The sequence below is a fragment of the Sturnus vulgaris genome, chromosome Z (genome assembly GCF_052056855.1).
Source record: "Sturnus vulgaris isolate bStuVul1 chromosome Z, bStuVul1.hap1, whole genome shotgun sequence".
Taxonomy (NCBI): Eukaryota; Metazoa; Chordata; class Aves; order Passeriformes; family Sturnidae; genus Sturnus; species Sturnus vulgaris.
This window is the reverse complement of record NC_142283.1, coordinates 59,106,352-59,124,848: the sequence shown is the minus strand read 5'-3', so window position 1 is coordinate 59,124,848 and position 18,497 is coordinate 59,106,352. Positions and strand designations below refer to the sequence as shown.

General features: G+C 53.4%; 3 protein-coding genes across 11 annotated transcripts in view; all 3 read left to right on the top strand.

Annotated features, from left to right (window-relative positions):
* Positions 1-752: 752 nt before the first annotated feature.
* LOC148219867 (zinc finger protein 541-like) lies at positions 753-7,357 on the top strand. 5 transcript variants are annotated; one of them, XM_088156534.1, is made up of 9 exons: positions 753-1,725; positions 2,864-2,913; positions 3,076-3,215; positions 3,661-3,764; positions 4,333-4,408; positions 4,752-4,840; positions 5,390-5,473; positions 6,353-6,516; positions 6,975-7,357. In XM_088156534.1, exons 1-9 carry the CDS (start codon positions 1,414-1,416, stop codon positions 7,069-7,071), a joined length of 1,116 nt encoding a protein of 371 aa, XP_088012660.1. In that variant the 5' UTR covers positions 753-1,413; the 3' UTR covers positions 7,072-7,357. The 5 variants fall into 5 exon arrangements, with proteins under 5 accessions (XP_088012660.1, XP_088012657.1, XP_088012658.1 ...); XM_088156531.1 differs by lacking the exon at positions 753-1,725 and having other exon boundaries at positions 1,733-2,913; XM_088156532.1 differs by lacking the exons at positions 753-1,725; positions 4,333-4,408 and having other exon boundaries at positions 1,733-2,913.
* Positions 7,358-8,195: 838 nt separating this feature from the next.
* LOC148219866 (zinc finger protein 541-like) lies at positions 8,196-14,776 on the top strand. 5 transcript variants are annotated; one of them, XM_088156539.1, is made up of 9 exons: positions 8,196-9,148; positions 10,287-10,336; positions 10,499-10,638; positions 11,084-11,187; positions 11,756-11,831; positions 12,172-12,260; positions 12,810-12,893; positions 13,770-13,933; positions 14,394-14,776. In XM_088156539.1, the coding sequence occupies exons 1-9, from the start codon at positions 8,837-8,839 to the stop codon at positions 14,488-14,490; spliced, it is 1,116 nt and encodes a 371-aa protein (XP_088012665.1). In that variant the 5' UTR covers positions 8,196-8,836; the 3' UTR covers positions 14,491-14,776. The 5 variants fall into 5 exon arrangements, with proteins under 5 accessions (XP_088012665.1, XP_088012662.1, XP_088012663.1 ...); XM_088156536.1 differs by lacking the exon at positions 8,196-9,148 and having other exon boundaries at positions 9,156-10,336; XM_088156537.1 differs by lacking the exons at positions 8,196-9,148; positions 11,756-11,831 and having other exon boundaries at positions 9,156-10,336.
* A 1,578-nt stretch (positions 14,777-16,354) lies between these two features.
* Positions 16,355-18,497, top strand: part of LOC148219865 (zinc finger protein 541-like) — a 5,016-nt gene continuing 2,873 nt past the window's right edge. The window contains exons 1-3 of the mRNA XM_088157022.1: positions 16,355-16,561; positions 17,700-17,749; positions 17,912-18,051. Coding sequence (XP_088013148.1) covers positions 16,355-16,561; positions 17,700-17,749; positions 17,912-18,051 — 397 coding nt within the window. The remainder of the gene's footprint in view (positions 16,562-17,699; positions 17,750-17,911; positions 18,052-18,497) is intronic.

The following is an 18,497-nucleotide window of genomic DNA, read 5'->3' as shown; positions in this document are numbered from 1 at the left end:
GCAGCATTTGCCGCGACAGAAGAACCTGGGCACGCGCGTCCTCCCGCAGGCCCAGCCCCTTGCTCAGCTGGCGGGACTTCCAAAGGTGTGTCCCCACGACTGCCAACGGAGTAACATTGCTGGGGTTTCATCCCTTGATTCCTCAGAATCTCGGCTGGGAGTGGAAAGGGAGGCTCTGTTGGGCTCAATGAATTGGCTCTAAACGACTGGCCTTGTCCCATTATGCTGGCGGGGATAAAAAGCTGCGCGTTATAGTCCTTTCCGGCACCCAGCAACATAGCTTGGTTTCATTTTGGGGGGCAGATGGACTTGACCACCTTTGAGGACTTTTCTAACCTCTCTGATTCTAGAACGTTCATAGCCACACGCACTACCAAGCAATCAGGAGTTCAGTTTTGGTTGCTCTTGAAAGGACTCCCCTCCTTAGCTGAAGCAAAGCGGGTGTGAACATTATCCTCTCGCTTCCCACAGCTTCGGGATTTGCAGCAAAGCACCATCAAACTCCCCCCTGTATCTGGCCCAGGAAATGGCCTTGCCTGGCAAGGCTTTGGGAGCAGGGGCTGGGGAGGATGGAGGGGGGGCGGGGGAGGGGGGAATTTCCAGGCTGGTTCTGGGACACGGACAGGAGCTTGCCCTCGTCTGATGCAGCCGGGGCAGGAGGGATTTGGAGGCTACAAAGTATCTGCTTTGCAATGCGCCTTGTTACAGCTGCCCCTTCACCTTGCTCGTGTGTGCGTGGAACAAGCAGGCTGGGAAGAAAGCAAGATTTGCTTTTGCTTAACATTAGGCAGGAAAGCAGGAAAGCCCGTTGGCTTTTGCCATAGCTGGGACCTAAGTATGAAAAGAAATGTGAAGGCCACCGGTGTGAAAAAGGAATTCCGTTACTGTGAGTCTCCGAGAGGAATCCCACAGGCTTTGGAGACAAACACCTCGCTCCTTCAAGGCAGCTGCAAGAAAGACATACGAATTCTGCATTAAGTGCTTGCTAAGGAATTGCTGGTGGGCTGTCCCCACCAATTCCCCTGGAATACACCCCGTTTCTGCAAGTTTCAAGGAAAGACTCTTGAGCTGAGAGACCAGCTCAGAACCCCGAAGGAGGGAAAACACCAAGCGATATTATTAGGCACCAGACAATTTAGAAAGGGGCGGGATGGATGCCTCCACTTTGAGACAAAGCCTGGGAGTTGGTTCTCCACGGAACGACTTGCAATCTCTTGCTCCTCTCAGAGCCCGAGGAGAGCCAGCAGCGCGAGTCCTTCTGGTTCTCCAGAAGGCAGGCAATGCGGTCTGGGTCCTTTGACAGAGCCGGGCTCCTGCGCACGTCCAGCTGCAGGCACCTTACAGAGAAGCACAGAGAAGAAGAGCCAGAGTTGTCCCTGCCCTGCTCTGCCCCGTCCAGAGGACTGACGAGAAATGCCCCAGTGGCAAGGCCCTGAGAGCAAACTTGCGCCAGAAGCAGTGAAAGAGGCAAAGGTGGCCCATCCCTGTTTGCACCCCCTGGGTGCCCCGGGGTTCTGCATGGAATGTTGGGCTGTGCCCCTAGCAACTGTCGTTGTCTCCTGCTCCTGCGGCCGTTGGTGGAACACTGGTGGACCAGCGGTGGAGCAGCAGCTGCAGGATCTGCTCCTGGGCTGGCCCTGGCCGGACGCCTCTGGCCTCTGGGTCCACATCCTCATCTCCTCGTCAGCCGCCAGGCACCCCCGCAGCACTGTGGGACCGTCAAAGGTAAGGAAATCCCCGTTTGCCTTCCAAGCACTAACAGAAAGGCAAGAGGCTCCAGCTGGCTGTCTCACCAGCCATGACAGACATGGTCTGTGGTCACTCTCCCCTGAGCAGCGTACACGTGAAAGCGGGCTCCAACTTCTCTAGGAATAATGATGCCTCCAGTTGAAATGCAGACCTTTCCCTAGACGACGCAGAGAGCTGTCGCGGGGCACTTTCAGATTCTCGTCCACCCATGACCCGATTAAAAGTTCTTGGTACCCACTGAAGTCCTGAAACTACGCTGTGCTGACCCCAAAACAATCTGGTCATTACTGAGGAGTTCAGGGCTTCAGTGTCAACAAATCCTGTTGGGCCCCGGCTCTGCTCACACCTCCTCCAAAGCTTTCAAAACCACAAAGATGGGACTTCCGCTCTGTGATCCCTCTTGCTCAGGGCATGGAAGCAGTTGGCCTCCAACACTGGCTTTCACCTACAAAAGCAGTCTGCTTTCAGCCATTCTTACATGCTTACCCACTTTCATCGCGTACAGATACCTTCCGGTTTAAGATCTGTAGAGATATTTCCCTTGCCACCCTGCATTGGATCTCTTTTCTAGAGAGGCACCGGGATGTATTTGTCAATGGTTCTCAATGCCTGTAGGGCTGGTTCTGCCTCACAGTCAGAGGCAGCCTGTCCGGCTCCTGGGCCTGCACGTGACAGCCTCAAGAACCACACCCTGTGCCCAAGAGCAATGGCCAAAGAATTCTTGAGCCCTGGCAGGCTTGGTGCTGTCACCCCTTCCCTGGGGAGCCCGTTCCAGTGCCCAGCCACCCTCTGCGTGCAGAACCTTTTCCTCCTATCCAACCTAAAGCCTCCCCTGGCACAAGTTCCATGCCTTGCCTTTGGGTCTTCTCACCGGCCCCCAAGCCTGAAGGGAGCAAGCAGCGCATGCCCTCCTGCTTCCCCTCCTGACGACTCTGCAGCCTGCTGGGGGATCCTGCCTCGGAAGCTCCAAGTGAAAAACCCAGCAATTTCACCAAACTGCGGGGAGCTGGGACTGGGGAGTTTGTGGTTTGCAGTGATGAGGATGAGAAGGAAGGCTACCCACGCATGTCGGCAGAATGATGTTGATCTGGAGCGTTCTTTTGATCTCTTCCAGGCGGAAAGAAGAGGAACAATGAAAAGGAAAGCGAGAGTCCACGTTCAGCCGTGAGTTTTGGCATAGGGATTAAAGGATGGCAAACTTGAGGAATGGCCAGGAGCAGAACTGCTCTTTCAGAGTCAGGGTGGGATTGCTTCAAGCCCGTGGCTCCACGGGACGTGTCTCTTGAGCGCTTGCCTTTCTTACCTGCACTTCCTTCTTTCTTTTAGACACATCAACGTCGGCAGCGACTTTCAGGCTGAGCTCCCCGAGCTGCAGAGCAGACCGCCAAGTGACGATGAAGAGCCCGCATGCCTGGTCTGGAAGCCATGGGAGGAAGATGACTCTGACATGGACAAACCTGACCCAGGTAGCTGTCAAGCTTTTTCTTCCACCCCTCAGATGCTGGGGCCTGTAGAACGCTCCTTCTTTGGGAAAAAGGCAGCTTTTTGCATGCTCTGCTTCTCTCCTTGTCTCTCCCGTCTTCCCGCGGGGGCGTGTTAGAGGCAAGGAGACTGCTTTGTCCGTGCAGCAGAGCAGGAAAAAAGAGCAACTTTCCCGCTCTCCAACTTGGTCAGGGGCATTTGATGCCGGAAGAAGGGAGATTGGCCCCCGCCTCCTATTACCAAAGCTGCTTTGAAGGGAGAGCCTGCACTACGTGGGCCCTTGGTTCAGCTGCCCCTTTCTTTGCGATCCTTTTCATGCTCTCCAACCTGCTGTCTTTAGCTCCTGTGCTTTCCTTCTGCCTTGTATCGCAAGCTTTCCCCCTTCTTGGCTCAAGCCTGACTGACGGTGCCTTTTTGTTGTGCTTGCAGTAAGAGAGCTGCTGGACATGGCCAGCTCCCGTGGCTTTCCCAGGGCAGCGGCTAACCTGGAGCTCGCTCTGCACTGCCTGCACCAGGCACGCGGCAGCGTTCCGGTAAGAAGCGGCTGTTTGGGCGCAGACAGGAGTGGACAGGGAATGAAAAAATTAAGAAGGCCTGGCCACTGGGACAGCCTTTCCTGGCTGCTCTTTGAGGAAGGCAGTTAGCACGCAGCGCACCTCTTGCTGCCTGCTGTGTCTCCTCCACCTGTGTCAGGACTGAGCACAAACAGGGCTCGAGCAGGGACAATGACTCTCTTGGAGGCACCGGCAGAGGCTCCCGCAGCCTGCTGCCTTGCAAATCTCCTGGAGATCTGTGTTCTCTAAGACCTTTTGGGCTGGACGGAGCGGGAATTCCCAGAAGCCTCAGCAAGCTGAGGCAATTCTGGCTGCAGGAGGAGCAAAAGCATTGAGCCAGTGAGCCACACGCCACTCTTGGGGAGCGCCATCCAAGGGTTGTGCAGAGAAAGCGAGGGATTGGCAGCAAGTCTCAATGTTTGACCCATATGCCATCCAGTGGACTGAATCCCTGAAGAGGCAAAGCGGCTGAAAGGCGGCATTTATGTTTTGTGGCTCCTTTTCTTGTGGTGGGGCACCTAAAGCCTTTTGCCCTTTGATCTTGCAGGAGGCTCTGGAGATGTTGCTCTCAGGGGGGCCTCCGACGCCTCAAGGCCATCCCCTGGCCGATTACCATTACGCAGGTAACCAAAACAGAGCTTCTTCCTACACTGACACACGCTGCCGTCCCTCGCCTTAATTGCCATGTCAAGCGTTTACGCTGAAACAAGGAACACCACTACAAGGTCTCCTCTTCTCGGGGGGTGGGGAAAGCAGCAGCAGCAGCAGCAGCATCTAGCCCTTCAGCTTTCCTTGTTTTCCGCCCTTTTTTCCCCGGGGAATTTCCCTGCTTTGTCTTCATTACTTTCTGAGGGAGCAGACGTGTACGCACGTGAATGATGGATGGCGCCGACTTCGTTTTGGCTGCCAGTGGGATCCACTTCAATGTCTAGAGGGATCCGTTTACCCGCTGCTTTTTCTTGCCAGGCTCTGATAGATGGACACCTGAGGAGGAGGAGTCCTTCCAAAAGGCTTTTCACACCTATGGCAAGGATTTTCATCTCATCCAGAAGCAGGTAAAGCCATAGGACATGCTCTACCCTGGCAGATCATCAGAAGAAAATGTGCATTATTTCTGGTACCGCCTACTGGAATTCAGTCTCTCTCTTCCCAAATACCAAAAGTATGAAAAGAATCAAGAAACGGGACATCCGTCTCCTGCGGGTGAAAGGCCTGTGTGAAGGCAGCCCTTCTGCCTCTCCAGCCCTTTTCTCCGAGCTCTTTTGGAAGACCAAGCTTTATTCTGCCGCATTTGTCTCACGCGTGTGCTGCTGCTTCCTCAGCACGTTGTGCTGGGATAACTGGAGGGAACGGGGGAAAGAAAAGCTCTGCTAGATGGATTTGTTGTTGAGCTGGGCATTCCACGTCTTACGCATTACGTGGCACAATACACCGCTTTCTGCGTGGCATAATGCCTCTTTTACTCCCCATTTCTTTCGTTTTACACCCTGCTCAATTGACTCTATGATTTCACTTCCTACTTTACCCCATATATGCCTCACTTTTTCTCCAACGCACCCTACAGGATGGCCATTTCAGATTCCTTCTTTTTCTCTTGCCTACAGATTCAGAGTAAGACCGTGGCACAGTGTGTGGAGTACTACTACTCCTGCAAAAAAGAACATAAACTTGCCAACGCTCTCGCTCAGGTGAGTGGGAAGAAAATCAACAGCTGCCGGGAGGGTCCAGAAACTGGGAGAAGGGGACAAAACCTGCCAGCGAGCCATGCGAGACGCCGCTCTGCCAGGATCACATCGTCCCTTGCGCTGGGAAAGGCACAGCAGATGCTGCCCAAAGCTTCATGCTGCTGCTGCTCTGAAATAGGGAATTCTGGAGCATAACTTGGACCCAACAAAGCAGCACCGCCACCAAAATGGGCTTGGACTCTCTCTAAACTGGTTTCTCCAGGGCTGGCACCCTCACTGATTCCAATCAGATCCTTAATTCCCCATTGCCCGCTCACATCACTAATCCTGGCTGCGTTCACGGAAGTGCTGCAGATTTTCAGGGATCTTTTGTAGCATCCCCAGAAAGCCTACTCCCCAAAAAGGACCTGCCAGTGCTGTGGCCCCGCCAAAACTTTCCTTACCAGCCAACCGGAATTTGACTCACAGAGACAGAGAGACAGAGAGACAAAGAGACAGAGAGAGAGAGAGAGAGATCATTTTGGGTCGCACAAACCGCGTAACCATGTGTCCTCACTAATCGGACTGAACTTAAAACCCGTTCCCTAGTCATGGGTGGAGGAAAAATAGGGATAGAAGTGAGGCAGAGAGGTATAAAAAGAAATGTAGAGCTACAGATACCCACATGTTTACGCAACCCTTTGGCCAGTAGAAAGGAGGTGTTTTTTCCTCCAAGGTGCTGTGTTGGCGCCCCGCCGCAGCCCACCGCTGAAATCCAGGCATTTTCTCAGCTCTTTAGGGTTTGAAGGAACTTGCTTAGGCCGAGAGATTTTTGCGCTGGACGCTCTGATCTCCAGCTTTGTGAGAGGAAGGAAAAATTGATTAGGATTCTTTGATTTCCAGACTGTGGGCCAAGCAAAGAGGAGCAAAAGACCTCCCAGAAAGGAGAATGGGGAGGCAGGCAAGAGAAGCCGCAAGAAAGCCCGCAACGCGGAGTGTCCCTGCTGCCAATCGCCCCAGCGGCCCCGTTCGGCGGGAGGCCCCTTTCCGTGCGGGCAGTGCCAACGGTGCGGAACTTCTTCCTCTTTCTGCTCAAAGCCTGGGCCCTTGGACTAAAACAGGCTGACCTTTGCCAAAGGCACCCCAGGGCAAGCCAAGGGCACTTGGAGGATGGCCCCTTGCAGCCGTGGTCCACGTTGCAACCCACTTGAAAGCCAAACAGCTTAGTTAAAGCCCAGCATTCAGACTGAAGCCTTGCTGCGCCTCAGCAAGTCCCAGGTCACACAAGCAGGAATAGGCACACCAAAGCTGGCTTTGGTGGTGCTGTTGGAATTAGAAACAGGATGAAGCAAAACGAGGAAGAAATTTGAAGGAAGCAGAACAAGAAAGATTCCTGGTGCTGCTCCATTTACAAAGGAGTCACAGCCTGAAAAGACAGAAGCTCAGAGAGAAACGGAAATCTGGGAGCTTGGTTTAATGGTACGTATTGAATTGGCAATGAACGGTTTGTTTCCTGTCTTCCCAGGGTGTTTGCAACCGTGAAGGAAAGGAACGCGCACAGGAGAAGACATCGGCCACGGAAGGAAGCAGAGCCTGTCGCTAAGAAGAAAAGACCAAATTAGCCCTGCAGCTGTCCAGGGCTAGCAAGAGTTAGCCGTCAAGAGGACTAGATAGGAATAAGATTGTTTCTTAAGATTTTAGGGTTGTTTATTCTTCTGTTCAGTTTCCTAGACAGGCATTTCTCAATTTATGAGCTGAGATTCATAGGTATTAGTAAAAGTTTATTAGTAGTATTAGATTCATCAGTAAATGTAAGAGGTTTGGTGCTGTTCGCTACGCTCCATCTTTTGTCATTGTGACTTTCTTAAGACAAAAGCTGTCTTTATCATTAAACCAAAGTTTGTTCCATTTTGTCTTTTTGTCGGTATGAAATCGCTCAAGCCATGCTCGTTACGTTTCTTTGGTGTGGCAAACGCAGCATTTGCCGCGACAGAAGAACCTGGGCACGCGCGTCCTCCCGCAGGCCCAGCCCCTTGCTCAGCTGGCGGGACTTCCAAAGGTGTGTCCCCACGACTGCCAACGGAGTAACATTGCTGGGGTTTCATCCCTTGATTCCTCAGAATCTCGGCTGGGAGTGGAAAGGGAGGCTCTGTTGGGCTCAATGAATTGGCTCTAAACGACTGGCCTTGTCCCATTATGCTGGCGGGGATAAAAAGCTGCGCGTTATAGTCCTTTCCGGCACCCAGCAACATAGCTTGGTTTCATTTTGGGGGGCAGATGGACTTGACCACCTTTGAGGACTTTTCTAACCTCTCTGATTCTAGAACGTTCATAGCCACACGCACTACCAAGCAATCAGGAGTTCAGTTTTGGTTGCTCTTGAAAGGACTCCCCTCCTTAGCTGAAGCAAAGCGGGTGTGAACATTATCCTCTCGCTTCCCACAGCTTCGGGATTTGCAGCAAAGCACCATCAAACTCCCCCCTGTATCTGGCCCAGGAAATGGCCTTGCCTGGCAAGGCTTTGGGAGCAGGGGCTGGGGAGGATGGAGGGGGGGCGGGGGAGGGGGGAATTTCCAGGCTGGTTCTGGGACACGGACAGGAGCTTGCCCTCGTCTGATGCAGCCGGGGCAGGAGGGATTTGGAGGCTACAAAGTATCTGCTTTGCAATGCGCCTTGTTACAGCTGCCCCTTCACCTTGCTCGTGTGTGCGTGGAACAAGCAGGCTGGGAAGAAAGCAAGATTTGCTTTTGCTTAACATTAGGCAGGAAAGCAGGAAAGCCCGTTGGCTTTTGCCATAGCTGGGACCTAAGTATGAAAAGAAATGTGAAGGCCACCGGTGTGAAAAAGGAATTCCGTTACTGTGAGTCTCCGAGAGGAATCCCACAGGCTTTGGAGACAAACACCTCGCTCCTTCAAGGCAGCTGCAAGAAAGACATACGAATTCTGCATTAAGTGCTTGCTAAGGAATTGCTGGTGGGCTGTCCCCACCAATTCCCCTGGAATACACCCCGTTTCTGCAAGTTTCAAGGAAAGACTCTTGAGCTGAGAGACCAGCTCAGAACCCCGAAGGAGGGAAAACACCAAGCGATATTATTAGGCACCAGACAATTTAGAAAGGGGCGGGATGGATGCCTCCACTTTGAGACAAAGCCTGGGAGTTGGTTCTCCACGGAACGACTTGCAATCTCTTGCTCCTCTCAGAGCCCGAGGAGAGCCAGCAGCGCGAGTCCTTCTGGTTCTCCAGAAGGCAGGCAATGCGGTCTGGGTCCTTTGACAGAGCCGGGCTCCTGCGCACGTCCAGCTGCAGGCACCTTACAGAGAAGCACAGAGAAGAAGAGCCAGAGTTGTCCCTGCCCTGCTCTGCCCCGTCCAGAGGACTGACGAGAAATGCCCCAGTGGCAAGGCCCTGAGAGCAAACTTGCGCCAGAAGCAGTGAAAGAGGCAAAGGTGGCCCATCCCTGTTTGCACCCCCTGGGTGCCCCGGGGTTCTGCATGGAATGTTGGGCTGTGCCCCTAGCAACTGTCGTTGTCTCCTGCTCCTGCGGCCGTTGGTGGAACACTGGTGGACCAGCGGTGGAGCAGCAGCTGCAGGATCTGCTCCTGGGCTGGCCCTGGCCGGACGCCTCTGGCCTCTGGGTCCACATCCTCATCTCCTCGTCAGCCGCCAGGCACCCCCGCAGCACTGTGGGACCGTCAAAGGTAAGGAAATCCCCGTTTGCCTTCCAAGCACTAACAGAAAGGCAAGAGGCTCCAGCTGGCTGTCTCACCAGCCATGACAGACATGGTCTGTGGTCACTCTCCCCTGAGCAGCGTACACGTGAAAGCGGGCTCCAACTTCTCTAGGAATAATGATGCCTCCAGTTGAAATGCAGACCTTTCCCTAGACGACGCAGAGAGCTGTCGCGGGGCACTTTCAGATTCTCGTCCACCCATGACCCGATTAAAAGTTCTTGGTACCCACTGAAGTCCTGAAACTACGCTGTGCTGACCCCAAAACAATCTGGTCATTACTGAGGAGTTCAGGGCTTCAGTGTCAACAAATCCTGTTGGGCCCCGGCTCTGCTCACACCTCCTCCAAAGCTTTCAAAACCACAAAGATGGGACTTCCGCTCTGTGATCCCTCTTGCTCAGGGCATGGAAGCAGTTGGCCTCCAACACTGGCTTTCACCTACAAAAGCAGTCTGCTTTCAGCCATTCTTACATGCTTACCCACTTTCATCGCGTACAGATACCTTCCGGTTTAAGATCTGTAGAGATATTTCCCTTGCCACCCTGCATTGGATCTCTTTTCTAGAGAGGCACCGGGATGTATTTGTCAATGGTTCTCAATGCCTGTAGGGCTGGTTCTGCCTCACAGTCAGAGGCAGCCTGTCCGGCTCCTGGGCCTGCACGTGACAGCCTCAAGAACCACACCCTGTGCCCAAGAGCAATGGCCAAAGAATTCTTGAGCCCTGGCAGGCTTGGTGCTGTCACCCCTTCCCTGGGGAGCCCGTTCCAGTGCCCAGCCACCCTCTGCGTGCAGAACCTTTTCCTCCTATCCAACCTAAAGCCTCCCCTGGCACAAGTTCCATGCCTTGCCTTTGGGTCTTCTCACCGGCCCCCAAGCCTGAAGGGAGCAAGCAGCGCATGCCCTCCTGCTTCCCCTCCTGACGACTCTGCAGCCTGCTGGGGGATCCTGCCTCGGAAGCTCCAAGTGAAAAACCCAGCAATTTCACCAAACTGCGGGGAGCTGGGACTGGGGAGTTTGTGGTTTGCAGTGATGAGGATGAGAAGGAAGGCTACCCACGCATGTCGGCAGAATGATGTTGATCTGGAGCGTTCTTTTGATCTCTTCCAGGCGGAAAGAAGAGGAACAATGAAAAGGAAAGCGAGAGTCCACGTTCAGCCGTGAGTTTTGGCATAGGGATTAAAGGATGGCAAACTTGAGGAATGGCCAGGAGCAGAACTGCTCTTTCAGAGTCAGGGTGGGATTGCTTCAAGCCCGTGGCTCCACGGGACGTGTCTCTTGAGCGCTTGCCTTTCTTACCTGCACTTCCTTCTTTCTTTTAGACACATCAACGTCGGCAGCGACTTTCAGGCTGAGCTCCCCGAGCTGCAGAGCAGACCGCCAAGTGACGATGAAGAGCCCGCATGCCTGGTCTGGAAGCCATGGGAGGAAGATGACTCTGACATGGACAAACCTGACCCAGGTAGCTGTCAAGCTTTTTCTTCCACCCCTCAGATGCTGGGGCCTGTAGAACGCTCCTTCTTTGGGAAAAAGGCAGCTTTTTGCATGCTCTGCTTCTCTCCTTGTCTCTCCCGTCTTCCCGCGGGGGCGTGTTAGAGGCAAGGAGACTGCTTTGTCCGTGCAGCAGAGCAGGAAAAAAGAGCAACTTTCCCGCTCTCCAACTTGGTCAGGGGCATTTGATGCCGGAAGAAGGGAGATTGGCCCCCGCCTCCTATTACCAAAGCTGCTTTGAAGGGAGAGCCTGCACTACGTGGGCCCTTGGTTCAGCTGCCCCTTTCTTTGCGATCCTTTTCATGCTCTCCAACCTGCTGTCTTTAGCTCCTGTGCTTTCCTTCTGCCTTGTATCGCAAGCTTTCCCCCTTCTTGGCTCAAGCCTGACTGACGGTGCCTTTTTGTTGTGCTTGCAGTAAGAGAGCTGCTGGACATGGCCAGCTCCCGTGGCTTTCCCAGGGCAGCGGCTAACCTGGAGCTCGCTCTGCACTGCCTGCACCAGGCACGCGGCAGCGTTCCGGTAAGAAGCGGCTGTTTGGGCGCAGACAGGAGTGGACAGGGAATGAAAAAATTAAGAAGGCCTGGCCACTGGGACAGCCTTTCCTGGCTGCTCTTTGAGGAAGGCAGTTAGCACGCAGCGCACCTCTTGCTGCCTGCTGTGTCTCCTCCACCTGTGTCAGGACTGAGCACAAACAGGGCTCGAGCAGGGACAATGACTCTCTTGGAGGCACCGGCAGAGGCTCCCGCAGCCTGCTGCCTTGCAAATCTCCTGGAGATCTGTGTTCTCTAAGACCTTTTGGGCTGGACGGAGCGGGAATTCCCAGAAGCCTCAGCAAGCTGAGGCAATTCTGGCTGCAGGAGGAGCAAAAGCATTGAGCCAGTGAGCCACACGCCACTCTTGGGGAGCGCCATCCAAGGGTTGCGCAGAGAAAGCGAGGGATTGGCAGCAAGTCTCAATGTTTGACCCATATGCCATCCAGTGGACTGAATCCCTGAAGAGGCAAAGCGGCTGAAAGGCGGCATTTATGTTTTGTGGCTCCTTTTCTTGTGGTGGGGCACCTAAAGCCTTTTGCCCTTTGATCTTGCAGGAGGCTCTGGAGATGTTGCTCTCAGGGGGGCCTCCGACGCCTCAAGGCCATCCCCTGGCCGATTACCATTACGCAGGTAACCAAAACAGAGCTTCTTCCTACACTGACACACGCTGCCGTCCCTCGCCTTAATTGCCATGTCAAGCGTTTACGCTGAAACAAGGAACACCACTACAAGGTCTCCTCTTCTCGGGGGGTGGGGAAAGCAGCAGCAGCAGCAGCATCTAGCCCTTCAGCTTTCCTTGTTTTCCGCCCTTTTTTCCCCGGGGAATTTCCCTGCTTTGTCTTCATTACTTTCTGAGGGAGCAGACGTGTACGCACGTGAATGATGGATGGCGCCGACTGCGTTTTGGCTGCCAGTGGGATCCACTTCAATGTCTAGAGGGATCCGTTTACCCGCTGCTTTTTCTTGCCAGGCTCTGATAGATGGACACCTGAGGAGGAGGAGTCCTTCCAAAAGGCTTTTCACACCTATGGCAAGGATTTTCATCTCATCCAGAAGCAGGTAAAGCCATAGGACATGCTCTACCCTGGCAGATCATCAGAAGAAAATGTGCATTATTTCTGGTACCGCCTACTGGAATTCAGTCTCTCTCTTCCCAAATACCAAAAGTATGAAAAGAATCAAGAAACGGGACATCCGTCTCCTGCGGGTGAAAGGCCTGTGTGAAGGCAGCCCTTCTGCCTCTCCAGCCCTTTTCTCCGAGCTCTTTTGGAAGACCAAGCTTTATTCTGCCGCATTTGTCTCACGCGTGTGCTGCTGCTTCCTCAGCACGTTGTGCTGGGATAACTGGAGGGAACGGGGGAAAGAAAAGCTCTGCTAGATGGATTTGTTGTTGAGCTGGGCATTCCACGTCTTACGCATTACGTGGCACAATACACCGCTTTCTGCGTGGCATAATGCCTCTTTTACTCCCCATTTCTTTCGTTTTACACCCTGCTCAATTGACTCTATGATTTCACTTCCTACTTTACCCCATATATGCCTCACTTTTTCTCCAACGCACCCTACAGGATGGCCATTTCAGATTCCTTCTTTTTCTCTTGCCTACAGATTCAGAGTAAGACCGTGGCACAGTGTGTGGAGTACTACTACTCCTGCAAAAAAGAACATAAACTTGCCAACGCTCTCGCTCAGGTGAGTGGGAAGAAAATCAACAGCTGCCGGGAGGGTCCAGAAACTGGGAGAAGGGGACAAAACCTGCCAGCGAGCCATGCGAGACGCCGCTCTGCCAGGATCACATCGTCCCTTGCGCTGGGAAAGGCACAGCAGATGCTGCCCAAAGCTTCATGCTGCTGCTGCTCTGAAATAGGGAATTCTGGAGCATAACTTGGACCCAACAAAGCAGCACCGCCACCAAAATGGGCTTGGACTCTCTCTAAACTGGTTTCTCCAGGGCTGGCACCCTCACTGATTCCAATCAGATCCTTAATTCCCCATTGCCCGCTCACATCACTAATCCTGGCTGCGTTCACGGAAGTGCTGCAGATTTTCAGGGATCTTTTGTAGCATCCCCAGAAAGCCTACTCCCCAAAAAGGACCTGCCAGTGCTGTGGCCCCGCCAAAACTTTCCTTACCAGCCAACCGGAATTTGACTCACAGAGACAGAGAGACAGAGAGACAAAGAGACAGAGAGAGAGAGAGAGAGATCATTTTGGGTCGCACAAACCGCGTAACCATGTGTCCTCACTAATCGGACTGAACTTAAAACCCGTTCCCTAGTCATGGGTGGAGGAAAAATAGGGATAGAAGTGAGGCAGAGAGGTATAAAAAGAAATGTAGAGCTACAGATACCCACATGTTTACGCAACCCTTTGGCCAGTAGAAAGGAGGTGTTTTTTCCTCCAAGGTGCTGTGTTGGCGCCCCGCCGCAGCCCACCGCTAAATCCAGGCATTTTCTCAGCTCTTTAGGGTTGAAGGAACTTGCTTAGGCCGAGAGATTTTTGCGCTGGACGCTCTGATCTCCAGCTTTGTGAGAGGAAGGAAAATTGATTAGGATTCTTTGATTTCCAGACTGTGGGCCAAGCAAAGAGGAGCAAAAGACCTCCCAGAAAGGAGAATGGGGAGGCAGGCAAGAGAAGCCGCAAGAAAGCCCGCAACGCGGAGTGTCCCTGCTGCCAATCGCCCCAGCGGCCCCGTTCGGCGGGAGGCCCCTTTCCGTGCGGGCAGTGCCAACGGTGCGGAACTTCTTCCTCTTTCTGCTCAAAGCCTGCGCCCTTGGACTAAAACAGGCTGACCCTTGCCAAAGGCACCCCAGGGCAAGCCAAGGGCACTTGGAGGATGGCCCCTTGCAGCCGTGGTCCACGTTGCAACCCACTTGAAAGCCAAACAGCTTAGTTAAAGCCCAGCATTCAGACTGAAGCCTTGCTGTGCCTCAACAAGTCCCAGGTCACACAAGCAGGAATAGGCACACCAAAGCTGGCTTTGGTGGTGAGCTGTTGGAATTAGAAACAGGATGAAGCAAAACGAGGAAGAAATTTGAAGGAAGCAGAACAAGAAAGATTCCTGGTGCTGCTCCATTTACAAAGGAGTCACAGCCTGAAAAGACAGAAGCTCAGAGAGAAACGGAAATCTGGGAGCTTGGTTTAATGGTACGTATTGAATTGGCAATGAATGGTTTGTTTCCTGTCTTCCCAGGGTGTTTGCAACCGTGAAGGAAAGGAACGCGCACAGGAGAAGACATCGGCCACGGAAGGAAGCAGAGCCTGTCGCTAAGAAGAAAAGACCAAATTAGCCCTGCAGCTGTCCAGGGCTAGCAAGAGTTAGCCGTCAAGAGGACTAGATAGGAATAAGATTGTTTCTTAAGATTTTAGGGTTGTTTATTCTTCTGTTCAGTTTCCTAGACAGGCATTTCTCAATTTATGAGCTGAGATTCATAGGTATTAGTAAAAGTTTATTAGTAGTATTAGATTCATCAGTAAATGTAAGAGGTTTGGTGCTGTTCGCTACGCTCCATCTTTTGTCATTGTGACTTTCTTAAGACAAAAGCTGTCTTTATCATTAAACCAAAGTTTGTTCCATTTTGTCTTTTTGTCGGTATGAAATCGCTCAAGCCATGCTCGTTACGTTTCTTTGGTGTGGCAAACGCAGCATTTGCCGCGACAGAAGAACCTGGGCACGCGCGTCCTCCCGCAGGCCCAGCCCCTTGCTCAGCTGGCGGGACTTCCAAAGGTGTGTCCCCACGACTGCCAACGGAGTAACATTGCTGGGGTTTCATCCTTGATTCCTCAGAATCTCGGCTGGGAGTGGAAAGGGAGGCTCTGTTGGGCTCAATGAATTGGCTCTAAACGACTGGCCTTGTCCCATTATGCTGGCGGGGATAAAAAGCTGCGCGTTATAGTCCTTTCCGGCACCCAGCAACATAGCTTGGTTTCATTTTGGGGGCAGATGGACTTGACCACCTTTGAGGACTTTTCTAACCTCTCTGATTCTAGAACGTTCATAGCCACACGCACTACCAAGCAATCAGGAGTTCAGTTTTGGTTGCTCTTGAAAGGACTCCCTCCTTAGCTGAAGCAAAGCGGGTGTGAACATTATCCTCTCGCTTCCCACAGCTTCGGGATTTGCAGCAAAGCACCATCAAACTCCCCCCTGTATCTGGCCCAGGAAATGGCCTTGCCTGGCAAGGCTTTGGGAGCAGGGGCTGGGGAGGATGGAGGGGGGCGGGGGAGGGGGGAATTTCCAGGCTGGTTCTGGGACACGGACAGGAGCTTGCCCTCGTCTGATGCAGCCGGGGCAGGAGGGATTTGGAGGCTACAAAGTATCTGCTTTGCAATGCGCCTTGTTACAGCTGCCCTTCACCTTGCTCGTGTGTGCGTGGAACAAGCAGGCTGGGAAGAAAGCAAGATTTGCTTTTGCTTAACATTAGGCAGGAAAGCAGGAAAGCCCGTTGGCTTTTGCCATAGCTGGGACCTAAGTATGAAAAGAAATGTGAAGGCCACTGGTGTGAAAAAGGAATTCCGTTACTGTGAGTCTCCTAGAGGAATCCCACAGGCTTTGGAGACAAACACCTCGCTCCTTCAAGGCAGCTGCAAGAAAGACATACGAATTCTGCATTAAGTGCTTGCTAAGGAATTGCTGGTGGGCTGTCCCCACCAATTCCCCTGGAATACACCCCGTTTCTGCAAGTTTCAAGGAAAGACTCTTGAGCTGAGAGACCAGCTCAGAACCCCGAAGGAGGGAAAACACCAAGCGATATTATTAGGCACCAGACAATTTAGAAAGGGGCGGGATGGATGCCTCCACTTTGAGACAAAGCCTGGGAGTTGGTTCTCCACGGAACGACTTGCAATCTCTTGCTCCTCTCAGAGCCCGAGGAGAGCCAGCAGCGCGAGTCCTTCTGGTTCTCCAGAAGGCAGGCAATGCGGTCTGGGTCCTTTGACAGAGCCGGGCTCCTGCGCACGTCCAGCTGCAGGCACCTTACAGAGAAGCACAGAGAAGAAGAGCCAGAGTTGTCCCTGCCCTGCTCTGCCCCGTCCAGAGGACTGACGAGAAATGCCCCAGTGGCAAGGCCCTGAGAGCAAACTTGCGCCAGAAGCAGTGAAAGAGGCAAAGGTGGCCCATCCCTGTTTGCACCCCCTGGGTGCCCCGGGTTCTGCATGGAATGTTGGGCTGTGCCCCTAGCAACTGTCGTTGTCTCCTGCTCCTGCGGCCGTTGGTGGAACACTGGTGGACCAGCGGTGGAGCAGCAGCTGCAGGATCTGCTCCTGGGCTGGCCCTGGCCGGACGCCTCTGGCCTCTGGGTCCACATCCTCATCTCCTCGTCAGCCGCCAGGCACCCCCGCAGCACTGTGGGACCGTCAAAGGTAAGGAAATCCCCGTTTGCCTTCCAAGCACTAACAGAAAGGCAAGAGGCTCCAGCTGGCTGTCTCACCAGCCATGACAGACATGGTCTGTGGTCACTCTCCCCTGAGCAGCGTACACGTGAAAGCGGGCTCCAACTTCTCTAGGAATAATGATGCCTCCAGTTGAAATGCAGACCTTTCCCTAGACGACGCAGAGAGCTGTCGCGGGGCACTTTCAGATTCTCGTCCACCCATGACCCGATTAAAAGTTCTTGGTACCCACTGAAGTCCTGAAACTACGCTGTGCTGACCCCAAAACAATCTGGTCATTACTGAGGAGTTCAGGGCTTCAGTGTCAACAAATCCTGTTGGGCCCCGGCTCTGCTCACACCTCCTCCAAAGCTTTCAAAACCACAAAGATGGGACTTCCGCTCTGTGATCCCTCTTGCTCAGGGCATGGAAGCAGTTGGCCTCCAACACTGGCTTTCACCTACAAAAGCAGTCTGCTTTCAGCCATTCTTACATGCTTACCCACTTTCATCGCGTACAGATACCTTCCGGTTTAAGATCTGTAGAGATATTTCCCTTGCCACCTTGCATTGGATCTCTTTTCTAGAGAGGCACCGGGATGTATTTGTCAATGGTTCTCAATGCCTGTAGGGCTGGTTCTGCCTCACAGTCAGAGGCAGCCTGTCCGGCTCCTGGGCCTGCACGTGACAGCCTCAAGAACCACACCCTGTGCCCAAGAGCAATGGCCAAAGAATTCTTGAGCCCTGGCAGGCTTGGTGCTGTCACCCCTTCCCTGGGGAGCCCGTTCCAGTGCCCAGCCACCCTCTGCGTGCAGAACCTTTTCCTCCTATCCAACCTAAAGCCTCCCCTGGCACAAGTTCCATGCCTTGCCTTTGGGTCTTCTCACCGGCCCCCAAGCCTGAAGGGAGCAAGCAGCGCATGCCCTCCTGCTTCCCCTCCTGACGACTCTGCAGCCTGCTGGGGGATCCTGCCTCGGAAGCTCCAAGTGAAAAACCCAGCAATTTCACCAAACTGCGGGGAGCTGGGACTGGGGAGTTTGTGGTTTGCAGTGATGAGGATGAGAAGGAAGGCTACCCACGCATGTCGGCAGAATGATGTTGATCTGGAGCGTTCTTTTGATCTCTTCCAGGCGGAAAGAAGAGGAACAATGAAAAGGAAAGCGAGAGTCCACGTTCAGCCGTGAGTTTTGGCATAGGGATTAAAGGATGGCAAACTTGAGGAATGGCCAGGAGCAGAACTGCTCTTTCAGAGTCAGGGTGGGATTGCTTCAAGCCCGTGGCTCCACGGGACGTGTCTCTTGAGCGCTTGCCTTTCTTACCTGCACTTCCTTCTTTCTTTTAGACACATCAACGTCGGCAGCAACTTTCAGGCTGAGCTCCCCGAGCTGCAGAGCAGACCGCCAAGTGACGATGAAGAGCCCGCATGCCTGGTCTGGAAGCCATGGGAGGAAGATGACTCTGACATGGACAAACCTGACCCAGGTAGCTGTCAAGCTTTTTCTTCCACCCCTCAGATGCTGGGGCCTGTAGAACGCTCCTTCTTTGGGAAAAAGGCAGCTTTTTGCATGCTCTGCTTCTCTCCTTGTCTCTCCCGTCTTCCCGCGGGGGCGTGTTAGAGGCAAGGAGACTGCTTTGTCCGTGCAGCAGAGCAGGAAAAAAGAGCAACTTTCCCGCTCTCCAACTTGGTCAGGGGCATTTGATGCCGGAAGAAGGGAGATTGGCCCCCGCCTCCTATTACCAAAGCTGCTTTGAAGGGAGAGCCTGCACTACGTGGGCCCTTGGTTCAGCTGCCCCTTTCTTTGCGATCCTTTCATGCTCTCCAACCTGCTGTCTTTAGCTCCTGTGCTTTCCTTCTGCCTTGTATCGCAAGCTTTCCCCCTTCTTGGCTCAAGCCTGACTGACGGTGCCTTTTTGTTGTGCTTGCAGTA

Excerpts from the sequence above, each read along its gene's own strand:
- LOC148219866 (XM_088156536.1), top strand. The coding sequence starts at position 9,756 with ATGTATTTGTCAATGGTTCTCAATGCCTGTAGGGCTGGTTCTGCCTCA. Across the intron at positions 10,639-11,083 it reads CATGGACAAACCTGACCCAG|TAAGAGAGCTGCTGGACATG; the intron begins GTAGCTGTCAAG and ends TTGTGCTTGCAG. Across the intron at positions 11,188-11,755 it reads AGGCACGCGGCAGCGTTCCG|GAGGCTCTGGAGATGTTGCT; the intron begins GTAAGAAGCGGC and ends TTGATCTTGCAG.
- LOC148219867 (XM_088156531.1), top strand. The coding sequence starts at position 2,333 with ATGTATTTGTCAATGGTTCTCAATGCCTGTAGGGCTGGTTCTGCCTCA. Across the intron at positions 4,841-5,389 it reads TTCATCTCATCCAGAAGCAG|ATTCAGAGTAAGACCGTGGC; the intron begins GTAAAGCCATAG and ends TCTTGCCTACAG. Across the intron at positions 6,517-6,974 it reads CCGTGCGGGCAGTGCCAACG|GGTGTTTGCAACCGTGAAGG; the intron begins GTGCGGAACTTC and ends CTGTCTTCCCAG.